General features: G+C 46.9%; 1 protein-coding gene across 1 annotated transcript in view; it reads left to right on the top strand.

Annotated features, from left to right (window-relative positions):
- Window positions 1–18,804, top strand: part of SLC7A8 (solute carrier family 7 member 8) — a 50,411-nt gene that overhangs the window by 23,015 nt on the left and 8,592 nt on the right. Inside the window, exons 4-7 of the mRNA XM_080808445.1 lie at window positions 12,900–13,025; window positions 14,712–14,865; window positions 15,460–15,583; window positions 17,253–17,356. Of these exons, the coding sequence (XP_080664571.1) occupies window positions 12,900–13,025; window positions 14,712–14,865; window positions 15,460–15,583; window positions 17,253–17,356 (508 nt within the window). The remainder of the gene's footprint in view (window positions 1–12,899; window positions 13,026–14,711; window positions 14,866–15,459; window positions 15,584–17,252; window positions 17,357–18,804) is intronic.

Below are 18,804 nucleotides of genomic sequence, written 5' to 3'. Positions count from 1 at the left end.
TTGACTCCCCCCAAACTTTACTCTTAACCTACTATTGACTGGAAGCCTTACCAATAACATAGACAGCTGATTAACACATATTTTATATGTTGTATGTATTATATATACCGTATTCTTACAATGAAGTAAGCTAAAAATATTAAGAAAATCATAAGAAAAAAATATATTTATAGTACTGTACTATAGAAAATTCACATGTAAGTGGAGCTGGTCAGTTCAAACTGTTGTTCAGGGGTCAACTGCATATTGAAAAATCTCTTAATTTTTTACTGAGTGCTCAATTTGACTAAAACCCCATTTTTCATTTTTATGATTCATAAAAACTAAAGGTATTTTGTAAGTGGCTTCCCAAGGAAAAAAGAAAGAAACTGCAAATCTATCAGTTAATCACCAGATTGAGCTCCTGTGTTGAGTGGAGATAGGCATTATTTATACAGAGTCTGGGAAGAGATTAAAGGCAATGAAGAGATTGGTGTGCAAACAAATAATTACAATACAATGTGATGACAAAAGTACAACACAGAGAAAGGTGCTTCAAAGTTGGGAGAGGAATACTAGGGAAGGATCCCAGATGGAGCTAAATCTTCCAAGGTAAATAGGTAGCTCCTGATAGGCATGAAACATAATAGCGGGGTAAAGGGAAGGGCACAAGCAAGACCTGGCATCAAGATAAAAATGACCTGTTGGAGAAAAGCAACTACTTTTGTGTGGAAAGCCCAGGAGAGTGACCGGAGATGAGGTTCAACAGGCGAACAGGAGCCAGTTATGGAAGGATCCCGTACATCATGCAGGAGAGAGGAGTCTTCATCCAAGACACGGGAACCACGGAAGGATTTTGAGCAGAGGAGTAACATGATTAGGTTCATATTTGAGTGGAGAAAGACTGTGACACTTGAAGCAGTGAGATGAGTTAGCAAGCCAAGCATTTGTGCAGAAGTCCTGGCCTGAAATAAAAATGAAGTTACAAGGTGACAAAAACAAGAAAGATTTCAGAGTAGAATCAAGTGGACGTGGTGATTAATTGACTACTAAAAGAGAGCAATCTAGTTTATCTAGTACAAATCAAAATGAAATATCTCAACTGTCCAGCATTTACGATGAGCAGTCACAATGTGTTCTGCATTTCTGCCTTCCACTGCCCCCACAAAGCCCTGGGGAGCCCTTAGCAAGTCTTTGATTGGCAGTCTTCCTCAGGGTGGCCACCTCAGGTTACTGGTCCAAAGCCTGCTCTAGAGTGATACAACTCAGAAAGGGGTTGAGACTCTTGGGAAGCGTTATGCAAATGAGAATCTCGACACTCTGTTCATTCAACAAGCATTTATTAAGTGCCCGTGATGTGCTAGATACTCTTTTGGGCACGAGATAAGACAGTGAACCATAAAAAGCCCCTCATTTGTCTCATTTGCAGCAGCAGCAATGGGAAATTAAGACTTAATCAGCATTTACTGAGTCTACTTGTGTGTCTTCTAGGTACCACACAGGATACAGAATCATTCAATCGTTTTCAAATCTGTGAGTGTCTGCTCCAGGAACTGTGTTAGCCATGCGGATACTTAGTTCCTGTACTAGGGAACCATCCATTGGATGATTCTGACAAGTTCACAGGAAATCTCAGTTCTACGTAGTAAATCCTCCAAGAGGACAATATCCAGGCAGAGCTAGATATAACAGAAATGGGGGTAGGGAGTGTGGTTAAGGAAAATCTTGGAGAAAACTACATATAAGTTAAGGAAAGACCAGTTGGAGATAGCCAGGCAGTATCCGGCATGGAGAGGAAAGTGGAATGGGATGGGGCAGGGAGAATGTTATAGCTGGAAGGATTAACATGTGCCAAGGTCTGGGGACAAGAAAGAACTGGCTCCTTGGGAGAACTCCAGGTAGTTTAGTATAGCCACAGCATAGACAGGAGATGCAGAGAGAAGTGAAGATCCAGCCAGGAAAGGGCTTTATGGGCAATGCTGGAGAGATTGGACTTTACCCTAAGAGCAATGGGAAGGATTGACATGATCGTATTTACATTTTAGAAGACATGGCTACAAGGGTAAAAGATGAATTGGAGAGGGGAATAAGATCAGAGGCAAGGAGACCAGGTACAATGTGGTTACAGAAATCCAGGATAGGGATGACAATGATGTGAATCGGGGATGGAGCTGTGGGAATATACAGAAATTGATGTATTTGGCCTTTACAAGGTAGAAATGGCAGGACCGGGTGATTAGGGTGACTAGGGAGTCAAGGATGGCATATTCTTGTTGGAATGCAGGTGAAATAAATCAAGGACAACACTGGATTTTTTTTTTTTTAAGATTTTGTTTATTTATTTGACACAGAGAGAGATCACAGGTAGGCATAGAGGCAGGCAGAGAGACGGTGGGGAAGCAGGCTCCCCGTTGAGCAGAGAGCCTGATGGTGAGGCTCGATCCCAGGACCCTGAGATCATGACCTTAGCCGAAGGCAGAGGCTTAACTCACTGAGCCACCCAGGCGCCCCAACTCTGGATCATATTTTAATGCCTTGTCATGGGTGTAGTTCTTACTCAGTTGAGTTGGCCCTCTGCCTTTGCAACCATTCCCATTCACTTTTCAATTCTCAAATTCTGATGCTGGAACTTGAGGAAGGCAGTCCATGTGCTTTTGGCCTCCATGCCCATGATGCCAGAGTAAACACCTGCTCTTCAGTGCCATTTCAACCCATCCCTGCCCTATATGGCCTTTGGAGTATTTCTCATGCCCAAAGCCCTAGGAGTGAAGGTATCTTTGTTATTCTCATCTTACATTTCCATAAGAGCAACCCGGTCTTGAGCTCTAAGAAGAAGAAACTATCAGTAACTGCTTTATAGTTTATATATCATAATAAGCAATTATAAATATCATGGTGAATTCTAGAGTTTTATGGAGGTCTTCTTCCCTAGGGATCCACTGGTGGTGGACACTGCTGTCAATTAGTCTAAATCGAGTTCTGTTCTCAGACCAGGCTCTTTATTCCCACCAGCTACCTGAGAAGTCAGGATAGCTGACTGAAAAGCATTCTTTCCAGTTTCAGTATGCTTTAATTGCTGGTCCAGATCACCTCCTCTTTCCTGGCTTTCCATACTGTCTCTTCTGGTCTCCAGCTTTTAATCTCAGAGTGGTGTTTGCTGTTCAAAGGGTGCACATAGCCCAAGTCCTAGAAACTGGGGAATGAGGAGCTTGTTCCTGGGGATGTGTCCAGACCTACTTGGGAGAATAATGAGTGGGATTGAGGCCTCCTAAAATAGAGTTTTCCAGTAGTTCAGCTTCCACAAGGATGGAAACAACTTGCTAACTTTCTTGAACCAATAGAAGAAAAAATTCTCCTCTCGCCTTTTGTTGTTGACTCTCAGGATTACTTTGTTTTTCCCAGAGAAGCCAGAGCCTGTGGTTTATGAAGTTCAGGCATTAATTGTGTCTGGTGAACTTGTAAGGGTTAATGTGACACTCCAAATTTATATCACATACCCAAGAATATAAAAGTCAAGACTGATGGGAGTGAGGCTTAGTGTCACAGGGAGCTTTGGGGAAAGATGAGAGTTTATCGAGTTTGGACACTACCTGCCATTGGAATAGGGTTATAACCAAACCAGTCTTGGGAATTTTGCAGCCTGGGTCCCTGTTCATAAGCTTCAGTGACACTAACAGAGCCCACAAGTCTTCCAGTCCAAGAACCAACCAGACCTCCCACACCTTCTCTTCAAAGGCCGAGGATGATGGAAAAGTCAGGCTCACCCTCCTGAGCTCTGTGCAGACCCTGCAGAATACACCCCATTCCCCTTGCTGTGTGTTGGAGAGACAACCACCCTGAGAACTGGGGCATGAGATAACAGGAATTTTTCAGGCCGGGACTGGAACCGTAATGAATAGGATTCAAAAGGGGCTTCCCCGAGGTGGCATGGTGCCTTAGGTCTATCTCCCCTGCTTTCCAGCTGCCTTCCATTCCCCCCACCACCCCTGGCTCAGAGGCCATGTTTCGTTTCTGCTGAAGAGAGAACTACTCAGCTCTTGGAAAATGCTGAGCTGGGAGTTTGGGTTTTCTTGGCTAAACTCAGTACCAGATGGTGATTCAGCAGAAACTCCAGGTCTAGCAACTGGCACCAAGGGGTCAGGGGAAGAAGGAAGGGGAAGAGAGAGCCGGGAAGGGGGTGGGGCAGCGTGGGTGGGAGCTTAGCTGAAAGAATGCTTCCAGATGAAAAGGGCTGGAGAAGTACAAAATGTTACTGTGGCATCGTAGCAAGATCTGTTTCACAGCCTCCTGTGGCCTTACAGAAGCTGGGATCAAAGCTTAGTTTATAGGGAAGGACTCATTTCATTTATTCTGGTGTTATTGCTGTTGCTTTGTTTTGATGTTTTTGTCTTTCATCAGTCAAGTTATTTATATGTATCATAATACAACCTTTGTTTTAGGTAGTCAACAACTTGAGACTTTATAATGCAACTCCTCACCCCACGTGACAACGTCTCGCCCTGGGCACTGCGAAGGAGTCTAGGAAGCTGGCTCTGTCTCCTCACTCACACCCAGTTTCCCTCCAGGTCTCCCTGAGGACTCAGAAGGAAAGATAGCTCAGACTGGCCCCCTGGAGACCTGGAATCTTATCAGAGCCTCAGGTTGTGTGCGTTAGAACTCAAACGGGTTCCGTGTTTTCTTTGCCTATCAGTGCCTTTTGGCAGCCAGCACTGGTAACCTCCTAGATCTGGAAACAGCTGAGGTTAGGCAGGCCAAGCCAAGGCAGCCTTTCCGCAATTAGAAACACGTGCCCAGATCCTTACAAGAGCAGGAGGGGGGAGAGGCGGCCAGGGAGTCCTATCCAGCCTATCACAGAGCCCAGTTGTCGCCACACCCCCTCCTACAGGCCGTAGGCTCACGGGGTGCTCCAGCATGGGCACCATGGACACCAGAGAGCTGGTCTGGGGGGCGTCACTTTGCCCCTTTAGTTCCAGGTCTGGAGGGAGGGAGTCAGGGGGAGCTGGCAGAGCATGGCGGAAGGTGGAAGGAGGAGAAGTGCGTGCCCCAGCAAAAGGTGAGACTGAGATCCCAATGTTTCTGGCAGGCAGGCCCATAACCCAGGTGAAATTTACGGCTGGGAGAGGGCTGGGAGCTCCATCCCAGAAAGGTGCTTATTTTGAAGTTCTGGAGAGGAACAGGGTGTTCTGATTTCTCCAAAGTGGCGTCACAGCTTCCTTTTTCAACAGCTGTCTGCTTAGTGCATTACATCTTTCTTTTTTCCTGTCTTGGCCTTCTCTCTCTGGGCTATTTCTCTTGAGCTCTTTCTCCTCATTCTAATGTTGTGTATTGTTTCTCCTCTTCCTTCCTTCCCACTGGCGTTTCTCAGGCTCCCTCTTTCCCTCCCTTCCTCACTACCTGTCTTTATGGACTTTGGCAAGTCTGGGCATTTTTTTGCCCCTTTCTACTGTCTGTTTTCTCCTATCTGAAAAGACAGAGAGGCCTAGTTCTGAATATGCTAAAGGAAAACAAACCTTTCCAAGCTGCCTCTAGCCCACTCCTGAGAAAGATACAAGCAGCAAGACCAAGAAATCCGAAAGAAGTTCCCAGAGTTCAAGAGAACATGTGATGGTGACATTGACAAGCGGCCAGAGAAGGGAATACAAGGCAGGGAGTCAAGTCTGCCAGTGAGAAATTATTTTCTAAAGCTCTGGGAACAATGGACAAAACTCTCTTGGTCTCTCAGGGGTAGCCATCGTTGTCTCCCCCTTTTTGCCACATTGGCATCTTACTTCCCACTGTTCTGAAAGCAAACTGACTAGTATCTTCAGGTTACTGACTCAGGGTGGCCCTTGAGCAATGAACATGGGTACCATTGATAGGAGCAGGGTGAGAGAGAATGTGGGAATGAACAGAGGGACAGTGGGATAATATGTATATGATGAAAGAAAGGCTGACGTAGTGGAAGAATAAGCAACTGGGAACTGGTGGGGCAGGAGGACATTAACTGGGGTGTTACTCCACGCACGTATGAGGTTCTCAGTCTCTCAGGTCATTCCTGGCTCTGCTCATGAGGCTGGAAATGTACCTCTGGGTAGTAGGGCACAGGCCTCAAACATCTCCCTCCAGTGCCGAGAGCTGTCTACAAGGAAAGCCCCAACTGGGTCATTCTTCTGAGCACTGTTCTTATAACAACCAGTCCAGCCTCCTATCTAAATGGCCGCATCCTGGCTTTCACCCCATCACACCAGAACAGTGTGGTCCATGAAGCAGAAGCTGGCTTGGCAAAAGGAATGAGATTAGTTTAGGGATGTATGCAGGAAGGTGTCCACTGGCCCTCTGATGAAGGCACCGAATGACCATTTGCCAGCCCAGCCAGCTCAGCAAGAGGCCAGAGTCCTTTGTCCAGAAGCAAGGGAGCACCTGAAAACACAGCCCTGGCTGTGCTGATTGCGGACACTTGAAACCAGCCCCACAATTCCTTCCCCAATCCATGCTTAAAATGTTCTAAATGAAGACTTGTTTATTTCGTGCTCGCAAGTCACTGATGATCTGTTTAAAAATGGACTGGAGAGATTAATTTTAAATTGTTTCTGTTACCTATACTCTATAACATATTCATCTAAGGTAAAGGTTCCCAAAACATGTAGTTCCTATTCTTCCCTTCTAAAATTTGTAGTGCTTTAACCTTGCCTTACCTCCTGAGAGGTTGGGTTGGGTTGACTCCACCTGGAAAAGTCCCAGAACGAGCTCTGTCAGGGTGTTTTTGGTGTTGTCCCCTGCAAGATAGCGTACAGTGTGGCCACCCTACCTTTTGACTTGAGAAAGAAACTTAGTCTCAGGACTCTTGAGTTCATCTCTTGGTTTTCCATCTTTACTTCTTTTATGATCTGTGATTATAGCCTCTGGTCAGTAAAATTAGGAGACCAGCAAAACCATAGGGGCAGAGAAGAAAAGAGTCATTTCTGTGAGCCTCCCAGCACGAGACTCACCTTGTAAGAAGTTTGAAACTTGGGCCTCCATTTGTATGTGTATCTGGGTTGCCTGTGTGGGCCTGAAGTTGTATGGAATATGGAGGATACTGGAAAAGAGACTGGAATTGGATGGAAGAGGAATATTAGGAGTGTCTTTTGCCCCTGGATTTTTCTGGGAGGAAAAGCACAGCTAGAGTTATTGAGCCGTTTTAATACTGTATAGAATTAGGAAGGGAAGAAACAGGAGGCAGTGACACCTTAGCTATAGCATTGAGGTTATTGAAGAGTTGGGATGCTGTCATGTGGTGTAGAAATTTGCCAACTAGGTTAGCACGTGGGTGACCTCACTTTCACTGCTTCTTCTGGAGAGCCCCACCACAAGAAGCACTGGCGTTCTCTAAGGCCTTAGGGGCGTCTCCTTTGGACAGGCACTCCTTTGGGGTCCGGCGGTGTGCCGCCTGGTTGCTCTTTAAAAGTTTTGCTATTTCAGTGTGTGCCACCTGCTTTCTGGTCTTTCTGTATGGTGCCTGGCCCTGTATTAATTCCCTATTGCTACTATAACAAATTACCATGGATTTAGTGACTTCAAACTACACAGATTTAGTGTCTTATAGTTCTGGAGGTCAGAAGTCCTAAACTCAAGATGTCAGCAAAGCTGTGTTCTTTCTGAAGGCTCTGGGGACAGTTGTTGCCTTGCCTTTTCCAGCTTCTAGAGACCTCCTACATTCCTTGGCTTGTGGACCCTTCTTCTATCGTCAAAGCCCACAGCATGGCTTCTTCAAATCTTTCTTTCTCCCTCTCTGGCCTCTGCTTCCAACATCATGTCTCTTTTTTCTAACTCTGGCCCTCTGTCCAGGTCAGTGACAGGATCTGCATTGTCATCAATCTGACAAGGACTCCACACCTCTCTGTCAGGCTTTCAGCTTTCCCACAGACAAGGAGTCCCGAGCCCACCTCTCCTCTTCAGCAGCTGAGAGGCCCTGGGCCCTGAGCTCTGAGGAGCTCACAAGATTGCTGGGTTCTGAATGGCCTACTCCTGCCTGCCTGTTTTTTGTATCCCTCCTGTCACCTTGACATTAAGGTGTCACCTTGTCATCTTTTCCAGCTTGGCAGATTAAGTAACCAACCCCTGACTTCAGCATTTTTTTTGTAGTATCGTCTTGATAGTCTTTCCACCTTTTTTTTTTTTTTTAAACCCAGCAAACAGAAAGGATACCAAAGAGAAAGAGGAGAAAATGCCCAAGAAATACAGATAAGCCCGAGATTCCATGGGGGCTTCTAGAGAAGCAGGAACCTCCACACAGCCATATTACAATGGACAAGAACCAGAGTCTTATGCCTTATTTCTGTGATCCAGCTGGGCCAAAATTATCAAATTCACCTTTTGGTTAGGGTCTCCCCCTCCTATAGGACACAGGTCTGAGTCCCCTGGGCTGAGTTTGGGACTCCTCATGGATGCCCACTGGCTTCCATGAAGAGCCTTGCTGTCAGCACCCTGTTGTATGATCATCTTTTAGCTCCCCCACCTTATGCTCTCAACTTCCTGAGGACAAGGACTTGTGTCTTGTAACTCTCCCACCTATCAGAGCGCCCAGCACAGTGGGCCATTTGTAGATGGTGGTTGGATGGACAGACAGATGGATGGATGAAGGAAAACGCTTACATTTCAAGCTGCAGAGGCCACTGGTCCCCACCTACACGTGGCTTCCCTGAGGTCACTGTTTCTCAAGCATTCAGAATGCACTGTCTGGCTGAGAAGAGAGAGAAGCCAAAGCCATTAACAATACAAAGGGGCTCTGGGTAGCAGACAGGCAGCGGTAGGATGCCTGAACAGGGCAGGGGCTTGGCAAGCACCTGACAGTATTGCCTTCACTCACTGACCTTTCCTCTCTGTTTGGAGGCTCAGGTTTCAGCCTGCTGTGAGGGAAGCTGTCCTGTGGTAGCAGGAGACTGAAAGTGCCCTCTTTCCCCTCAGTCACATGCTGTGATCACCCAACAGCAGGGATAAGGGTCAGAGGTGAGGGCCTGCAGTCATTGTTCTAAGGAGATTAGTGTCACAGGCAAAATGTCTCCCCACCCCATTCTCAGGATTTCTCTTTTTATGTCTGAAAGATCTCTGTAAAGGTAAAAGGTTAAATATTAGTCAAAGACTGGGTTCTTGTGAAATTGTGAAGATAAGGTCAGGTGGGACAGAAGATACCCACAGTGAGTTTATTTGACAAATTATCCCTTCCTTCAAACATCTCCCATCCCCCAGGAATATTCTGGAGTTGACTGAAGGAATCTTTCTGACTGCCTTGACAAGGTCCCTCTCCTAAGGATATACATGATTTTGTGTTTTCTATCCCAGCCCACCAGGAGGTGGCCACATTCCCCCCACCCACTGGGGGAAGAATGTCTGTGACTTGTCCTGCTCATCCCTTGTTTCCCTCCAAGTACTTTGCTGTCCCTTCCCCACCGTGCCCTGTCCTCCCCTTGATAGAGGATAATTTTCTTCTCTGGGATCACAATCTGGTTCCTTATTCTGTAATCCTTACCTATCCCTGAGCCTCATGGGTTTTATGTCCTAATCTTCTTTTCATAAATCAATCTCCTTTATCCTTAAGTCATAGCTTGTGTCTTCCTGAACTCCTGGGACCTGAGGGCCCAGCCTTGTACCTAGCAGTCCTCGAGGCCCTGAGGAGAAACAGATCTCAGGCCCTGTTGCTTAGAATGATTTGGGTTGGACTGTCACCAGGCATGTGATCCTGAAATCCTTTTTGAATTGAGTAAGATAAACCAAATGTGTGTTTATCAGAATGTCTCGGTCCATCTGGAACATTCGAGTATTTACAAGATGTTCTCCCTGTTCAGGCGTTTAAAATCCTTCCTCTGACAACATGTTTTTGTTCTCCTTATATGACACCATCTTGGATAACAACTTCTCTGTGAGGAGTCAAGAGTTTCTACTCCTGAAGTCAAGTTTCCTGTCGCTCTTTTGACTCTGTGCAACCAACTGGGGATCGTGTCTCCTTATGATGAGATTCCTGGGGAGCAGGGGAGATTGTGTGCATTGTAAAATGTGTAGACTGAGATGAGATTGCAGGGCTAATGAATTAAGGCATTTTCTGTATCCAAGTATTAAATATTTGTTGAGCACATGCTATTTGCAGACATTAATGATGCCCAGGGATTGAAAACATGAAAAGTCATAGTTCCTGCCCTCCTGGTCTACATGGAGACAGAGAAAAAGAAACAGATCTTTATAATATGAAGAAGTAGATGCCAAAATTAAATATAAACAACGTGGTCTGAGAAAAAAGAGGAGGGACAAACTTTGTTTGTTTTGTTTGCAAAATGCAGCTGATGTATCTTACCTCGCAGCCACATTGTCAGGAATACATAAAATAATAAAGACTCACAGAACAGGTGACATTTGAGCTGGATCTTGAAAGATGAGAAGGAGTTTGCCAGGTAGAGACGGTGTGGGGAGAAAGGTTACAGATAGATAATAATGTCAGGTCTTCACCCTGTTGACATGGTCTCAGAATCAAGTAAGGTCAGAATATCCTTGAAAAGTAAAAACACAGTTTAAAGATCAGGTATTGATATAATCTGAGCAACTGTTCAGGTGAAGTCAGAAGCCGGGCCAGCGCTTGAGAAGAAAGGCTGGTGCTTCTACATGTGTGACTTGTACCTTTGTGGTACATGTGTGGGGGGGTGTCCTGGTCACCATTTCAGGGGAAGGGGAAACAAGAGGATTTTATTTCTTCCCTTTGCTCTCAAGGACTTCCTAAGCACCAGGAAGATGAGAGTCCCATTCCTACGGCACAGGCTCCCTGGGTTGCTGGGAGAGTGTGGCTGTAAAACAGAGTCCCTCCCTCCTAGGATTCAGCCTCTGAACTCTCCTCCATCCCTTGGAGTTTCCATGTTGTTAGGATCTCTGTGGGAGCCCTGTGACTCCTAGGATAGGAGGCAGAGTTAAAAGCCCCTATGCTACCAAAGAAGACAGGGCTAGTGGCAAATAAGCACATGAAAACATGCTCAACCTCACCAGTCATGAGGGAAATGCAAATTGAAATCACAGTGAGATGCCCCTACCCACCTATCAGAAGAGCCAAGCTTTTGGAGCTGAGGATACCAAATGCTGAAAGGATTCAGAGCAACAGGAACTTGCCTACATTGCTGGTGGAGATGCTAACGATACAACCACTTTGTGGGGTTTTGTTATTGTTGTTGTTTTTAAGATTATTTATTTATTTATTTGAGAGAACAAGAGAGCACAAGCTGGGGAGAGCAGTAGAAGGAGAGGGAGAAGCAGGCTCCCCACTGAGCAGGAAGCCCAATGTGGAGCTTGATCCCAGGACCTCAGGATCATGACCTGAGCTGAAGGTAGACACTTAATTGACTGAGCCACCCAGGCGGCCCAATACAACCCCTTTGGAAAGTAGTTTGGCTGTTTCTTACAAAGATAAGCATACATTTAGGGACTCCTGGCCGGCTCAGTCAGTAGAACATGTGACTTTTCATCTTGGGCCTATGAGTTCAAGCCTGTAGAGATTACTTTTTTTTTTTTTTTAAGATTTTACTTATTTATTTGTCAGAGAGAGAAAGAGAGAGAGAACAAGCACAGGGAGCAGCAGGCAGAGGGAGAAGCAGGCTCCCCGCCAAGCAAGGAGCTCAGTGTGGGACTTGATTGCAGGAGCCTGGGATCATGACCTGAACAAAAGGCAAATGCTCAACTTACTGAGCCACCCAGACGTCCCTAGAGATTACTTTCAAAAATAACAAAATTTTTTTTAAAAAGTTATTCATTCACCTTATGACTCAGAATCTCACTCCTGGATATTTACTCAAGAGAAAGAAAAACCCTTCTCAAAGACATCTACAATCCATTTAAATACTTCTATGCAACTGTTTATAGCAGCTTTATTCATAATAGCCCCAAACTGGGAGCAGCCCAGATGTCCATCAGCCAGTAAGTAGAAAACCAATACATAAAATGGAGTACTACGTTGGAGCACCTGGGTGGCTTAGTCATTAAGCAGCTGCCTTCAGCTCAGGTCATGATCCCAGGGTCCCGGGATTGAGCCTCACATCGGGCTCCCTGCTCAGCGGGAAGCCTGCTTCTTCTTCCATTCCCTCTGCTTGTGTTTCCTCTCTCGCTGTGTTTCTGTCAAATAAATAAAATCTTTAAAAAAAAAAAATGGAGTACTACATGACAATAAAAGGACTGGACTATTGATATACACAGCAACATGAGTGGATCTCAAGAGCATCATGTAAGTGAAAGAAGCCAAACACAAAAGGCTACATATTGTACAATTCCGTTCATGTGACATTTTGGAAACGGCAAAACTATAGGGACAGGAACCAAATTAGTGGTTGCCAGAGGTAGGGGAAGGGGACTGACTTCAAAGGAGCTCAACATGCCAGAAAGAGAACTTTTGGGAGTGTTGGAAATGTTCCATATAAAGAGTATGGAAGTGATTAACTAACTGAATACATTTGTCAGATCTCATCAAACTGTACACTTAGAAAAATGAATTTTATTCTATGTAAATTATACCACAGGTTTTAAAAAAAAAGATTCCCCCTAACCCTCTGTTGCCCCAAAATCAGGCTGAGGAAGATGCATTCAGGACCCATCAGCTGCTCAGGGCTCCCCCTGAACACACAATGCCCATACTTGCACTCTGGTGAGATGCTGCTTTTCCTCAAAGCCTGTGCCTTCACTTCCATGCCTACTTCTGGCTTCCAGCCCTAGGCAGGGCACGCTCTGACCAAGCTCTAATTTGTGGCATGTAATCTCCATTTGTAACCCATTAACCTCGCCAAAGTTTCTGGAGACTGGGGCTGGGCCTGAGGGAAATTTGGCTTGCCTGTTATAGTCCCATCGTCAGAAGCAGGGAACATTTCTGCTTCTGTCCAGAGGGCCTCCTACAGCCTCATTATAGCCCTGAGGGTATGTTTGGGGGTCTGTCATTTCAGTGCTCCTCACATGGGTCAACTGTGCCAGTGTGCGGTGGGCCACCCGGGTTCAAGACATTTTCACAGCTGGGAAGCTCCTGGCCCTGGCCCTGATCATCATCATGGGAGTTGTCCAGATCTGCAAAGGTGAGTATCACCCAAAAAACAGGACCCCACCTAACTTTCTGCCTCTTTCATGTGCACACCCCCTCACATTGTCTTTAGACGCGTGCACCCTGAGGTTTTCCAATTCTGACCTTGAATGACTTTTCTTCTTCCCTTGCTTCACAAAGGGGAAGAGAAACCATTTTCCTGGGATAGTTGGAAGTTGAGCCTGCCCCACCTGTCAGGTCTCCCATGCTGACCTCCCGGCTCTGGCACAGCTAGCTGAAGCCCCCAGACCTCTGGACTCCTTTTTCCCTCTTGTCCCATCTCCAGAGAAGCTCCCTGCATCTTACGTTGTATGTTGCCCATATCTTAAAATGGAGAACAGAGGAGATTTTTACACATTTCAAAATGACTCATAATCTCTACAAGAGAGAGCTCGACATTCCTGGGGCCCCTGCCAACATTCCCCACTGGATTTGGTCCCTTCCAAGTCCGAGTCTGTATTTGGTTTCCACAGGAACCATGGCACCACTAGGCTCTGCCCAGTGTCACTGCCTCCTGGAGAAAGTCAGATGACAAACAGAGAGATCTCCCACCTGCCTACAAGTCCTGAAGGCCATGTGGGGTGCCTGGATATTTACTCTAGGGAACATAATTAAGGTTCTGCTGTTATTTTAACCAGTTGTGTTAAGTTCCTTAGCAGGTAATATTGTGTAGACTTAAAGAAATCACTTAAATAAATCCCCTATCTGGTAGGGGAGATAGCATGATCATGAAGGGGGTGTTCCAAGGGCAAGGTTTATCCATTGCACTATGGATATGCCGACCCCTGCAGTTTCCCCAAACACGAGAAATGGGACTACATAATATGTGGTAGTGAGGACTGTGTTCATGCTTTCCCCTAAAAAAAAAAAGAAAGCAAGAACTGACTGTGCTATCTTTTCAGAGATAAAAGTACCTTCTATTCTGGCCCTGCTGCTTTCTCCTGATCACTCTAATTTCCTTATTTCCTGTCCAAACGATGGATTGCAGATGAATAAGTAAAATATGGGCAGTTACTCTGTGTTTCGTTATATCATCAGCAACCTTTCTTGAGGGCCCACGTGCGTGTAGGACACTGTGCTGAAGGTTGGGAAGGCAGTGGAAAAGCTCTTTGCTGAAGGACCCTGTCCTCAGGGAATCTATACCATGAAGAGAGAGACGAGATGCCTTAGAAAGAGACAGGAGGTTATTGACAAAGAAAGCAGAATGCGCATGAACTTCTATGGTGTTAGAGGAGCTTCTGTTTGAGGGTTTGTTGTTCTTCATGCTTTATTTGTGAAAATGTATAAACTTAGATCTATAGGAAGGTGGTCAAGAGACTGCCAATGGCCCTAATCCTGCATCTCCAAATCTCAGCTCTCTCCCACCCCCACCCCTGATTTACTCTACTCTGCCCTAACCTGGCCTTTCCTTCCAAGCAAATTTGCCTTTGAAAAGAACATTGAGATCTGTGCTTTGAACCTGGGCCTGCATTTGGACTCCTGGTTCCTAGGTTCTGTGAAAGTCCTAATCTTATTTCCATTCTCCTTTTGGTCCTGCTTCTCCAATGTGTGGAGTTCACTGGAAACAAGACAAGAGCCGGATCTTCACTGCAGGAGGAGCTGAGACAGGACTAGGCAGGCTAGAGGCCTCCAGGCCTCTAGCTCCTTTCTCTGAGCAGCCCCCTGCCCCTTGCATCCACAGGAGAGTATTTCTGGCTGGAACCAAAGAACGCATTTGAGAATTTCCAAGAACCCGACATCGGCCTCATCGCACTGGCTTTCCTTCAGGGCTCCTTTGCTTACGGAGGCTGGAACTTTCTTAATTACGTGACTGAGGAACTTGTTGATCCCTACAAGTGAGTTAAAATAGCCCAGCTCTTCCCAAATCCCTTGAAAGGCCACAGCACCTGCTACTAGGAAGAGAGAGTCAGGTGTCCACTGGCCACTTCTCCACCTCTGCCCCTGTTCTGACTGTGACCTGGTCTATCCTGAAGAAACAATTATTTCTCAGGAACTTAAACCATTTGCCATCTGCCCTGCCAGGAGGAGAAAAATGATCCCGTGACTGTCCCAGAGCAGATTAAAAGCTGAAACGGTGCTGAGATAGCACCATTGCCTTAGAGGATGAAATGTGCCAAGAGGCCTCTGGGCATCTTACTTACCTGTCTTAGGACAGGAGGGTCTTTGTGTCTTGAGGCAGGGGAGAAGGGTGCATCATGGAGATTCCAGTCAGAAAGAGGTCAACAGGTATGAAGCATATTCCCAGCCTACACTGTTTCATTTTCTCTAAATTGTCCTGCCCATTTTGAGACAGAATCCATCCCCCCAGGGAGAGGGAGTGTCACACAAGGTTGCCAGGTCAGTTTGGAGCAGAAAGACAAGGCACCTCCCAAACCCCGTGATGAGGCAGGTGCCAGGCCTTTCCCCTCTCACCTCCTCTCCTTCTACAGGAACCTTCCCAGAGCCATCTTCATCTCCATCCCACTGGTCACATTTGTGTATGTCTTTGCCAATGTCGCTTATGTCACTGCAATGTCCCCCCAGGAGCTGCTGGCATCAAACGCAGTCGCTGTGGTAAGAAATCAAACTCACAGTTCCTCAAACCAGGAATGTTGACATAGACTTTGCCTGTTTGGCCCTACTCACTTTTCCCTGATCCATGAATTTGTGGAATTGGAAGTCATCCCAAGCTCTCAGGTTATAAACCATATCTTCAAGTGCCCAGGAGGAAACTGACAGCCATGTTGTACCTAGAACAGTGACAACAGCAGAACCAGCTTGTTGCCACACACTCTGTGGCCCACAAAGCTACCTTACTTACTATATGACCCTTTACAAAAAAATTTTGCCAGTTCCTGATCTTTAAACTCTAAATGTGATGATTGTGTAATGGAGGCAGTCTCCTCCTAGAAAGATATAATCTTGCACAAGACAACGCCATTCCTCTCTGCCTTTGTTTCTTCCTCTGGAAATCATGCAGCCTGACTCCTTCCTTCATCAGGGAAAAGTGTGTGCCAATAAACAGGAAGTAGGAATGGTCTGTGCTCTTTGGGGAAAGAGATCATGCAGATCCAAAGCACTGGGGTCTTTGATACTCAGGAGAAACCTGGCAGCCATGCAGCCCCCCGACCTGGCTTCACCTGAGCCCTGACGCCACCCTACCAAACTGTCATCACATTTTTCCTCTCAGAAGACTAAAGAAAGAGGCCCTCCAGTGTCCTGGGGCATGACCACTGGCCTAACCCAGCAGCACATCTATTCTGAATAACACCTCCCCCATAATGTGTGAGAAATTGAGTGTGTACTTGGCTCAGAGAATATAGAAAACCCTAGTCCCTTGACATTTTACATTCCTTCAGTATGGGGAGACTAGTCTGTAGCTTTACCACCTTTTCTTTCTCAGACTACATAGTGACTTATTTTTATCATTTTCCCCCTCTTACACTAATACTGTGAATTTAGAAATTCTCACCCTATGAATTAGGAACCATTTCTATTTTACAGATGGGAAAACTGAGGCTCAAAAATTAAGGATCTTGCTCAAGGTTTCACAGCTCCAAACTGTTGGGCTAAGATTTGAACCCCAACCTGCCTGATTCATGAGTCTATAATGTAACTGAGGCCTGGACTCCCACAGCTGGCTTCTGGTCCTGGCCCTCCACTTTCTGGGTTTGTGATCTTAGGCGACTACCTAATTGCTCTGTGCCTTAGTTTTCTCATCCATAAAACAAGGAGAACAAATGTTAGCACATCATCGTCATTGTTGTTGTTATTATTATTATTATTACCACCATGCACTGTCTCCTTCAGTTAATAGCCCAAAACACTTGTTAAATCTCCACTGTGTGGGGTTCCTGGGTGGCTCAATGGGTTAAAGCCTCTGCTTTCGGCTCGAGTCATGATCCCAGGGTCCTGGGATCGAGCCCCGCATCGCGCTCTCTGCTCAGCGGGGAGCCTGCTTCCTCCTCTCTCTCTGCCTGCCTCTCTGCCTACTTGTGATCTCTGCCTGTCAAATAAATAAATAAAATCTTAAAAAAAAAAAATCTCCACTGTGTGTGATCACCGTGGGAAGGGAAGTGGTGGTGCGGTGCAGGAGGGGCTGGGGAAACAACTCTCCCTGCGAGGACCCTGGTAAGAGAGACTCAGCAAGTGTAGAGATGGGAGGGAGCATTCCCAGCAGTGATGTACAAGTGGTGGGTTGTAAGCTTGCCTCTTCTGCTCATTCCCTCGTTTTCTCTCCCAGACATTCGGAGAGAAGCTCCTAGGGGTCATGGCCTGGATCATGCCCATTTCCGTTGCCCTGTCCACATTTGGAGGAGTCAATGGGTCTCTCTTCACCTCTTCCCGGTAAGTGTCGTCCCAGTCCTTCCTGGGCCAGGGGCCATTCTGCTGCGCATATTGCTCTGTGTATATGTGGGGGGCTTGTCTCCGTCAGCAGGGGTCTGTGTGGGCACCCGGGTGGTGACCTCGTAGGGGGTGATTGCTCACGAAAGGGCGTTTGTATGTCAGCTTGGACGCAGAGGGGTGTGTGCTGCTTATGTGGTTACCTGCGATGTGTGTGGCTTCACATGTAGTGGCAAGAAGCCCTGTCCCACCTCATTTCAGCAGGAGCAGAGGGCTGAGGAGGTCCCAGACTGCCTGACGCAGTCCTAGGTCTGGGTACCATGACTAGCAGCAGGACAGTATCTTAGCAGCAACCGCAGAGCCCCTTTGCTACTTGCCTGGAAACAGGCTATGCTGGCTTGAAAGGAACCCCACTCTATCAGGGAGTAGGAGGGACACAGGCTTGTGGGGTGGGGGTGGGGGCTCTGGGCTGGCCTGTTATGGAAGTTCTGGGACCAGCCTGCAGGTGGGATGGATCCTTCTCCCTGTTCAACAGACAAGTGGCTGTGGGCGGCCTTGTCATGGCCACTCGGGAGACTTGGGCAGAGCATGTGAAGTGAGAGAAGTGGGGAAACGCTGAAGGAAAGCATTTGTCCAAAGCCAGGCCCCCAACTCCCAAACTCTCAGGGAAGCCAGAAGCTCAAGTCAGTCCTGAAATCCCTAACATTTGCCTCTACATCCCCAGGAATCTGGCTCCTCTTCAGGGTCTCTTCTCCCTATCTCCAGAATGGACTGTTGAGGCTAGCAGACACTGGACTGTTTCCTATCAGTGTTGTTCAAGGGGTCTTCCCCCATTTCTTAGAAAGTTCCCCTAGCCCCAGGCCATAGTCCTACTTGAAAGATACAGCAAGAACAGGGAGTCCCTGAGTTCAGCTGCTTTCAAAGCCACCCATTACCTCAGGGAGGAGTTCTCATGAAATGTCAAGGGAGTGCCATGTTTTTAGGACCCAGGGCAGGAAAGAGGGAGTGTGGGTGTCCTCTGTGGCCCGGGACCCTATGAGACTGAGACTCACCCGCAGCAACCTCGTGTGCGTGTTACACAGGAGCTGTGGCCACCTGGAGTCCCCAACTGAGGGCGAGCAGTGGAAGAGCAGTGACCCATGAGGCTCTCTGGGATCTATTGGAAGAGAGTGACTGGCTACAGTCGCTTTAGAGTGGGGTTTGTCCCTCGGGCAGGCCAAGCGATGGTCTGCGTGCATGTGGTACAGCTGTGTGTGCATGTAGGACACGGCGGCCCTGGCGTGCGAGGCCTCAGATTCAGAGGCACAGCTCACCCACCAGGCCTCCTCTGCTCATCTTTCCAGTTCCTTCGTTCCTTCCTCCTCCTTCCCTCCCCCTCTCCTTCTTTCTCTTACTCTTTTGTGTTTGGTATATGGAGAGGTTGACCCTTCCTGAGAAATAGGAGTGTGTGT

Source organism: Martes martes (genome assembly GCF_963455335.1).
Source record: "Martes martes genome assembly, chromosome: 7".
Lineage (NCBI taxonomy): Eukaryota > Metazoa > Chordata > Mammalia > Carnivora > Mustelidae > Martes > Martes martes.
This window is presented reverse-complemented; position numbering and strand designations above follow the sequence as displayed.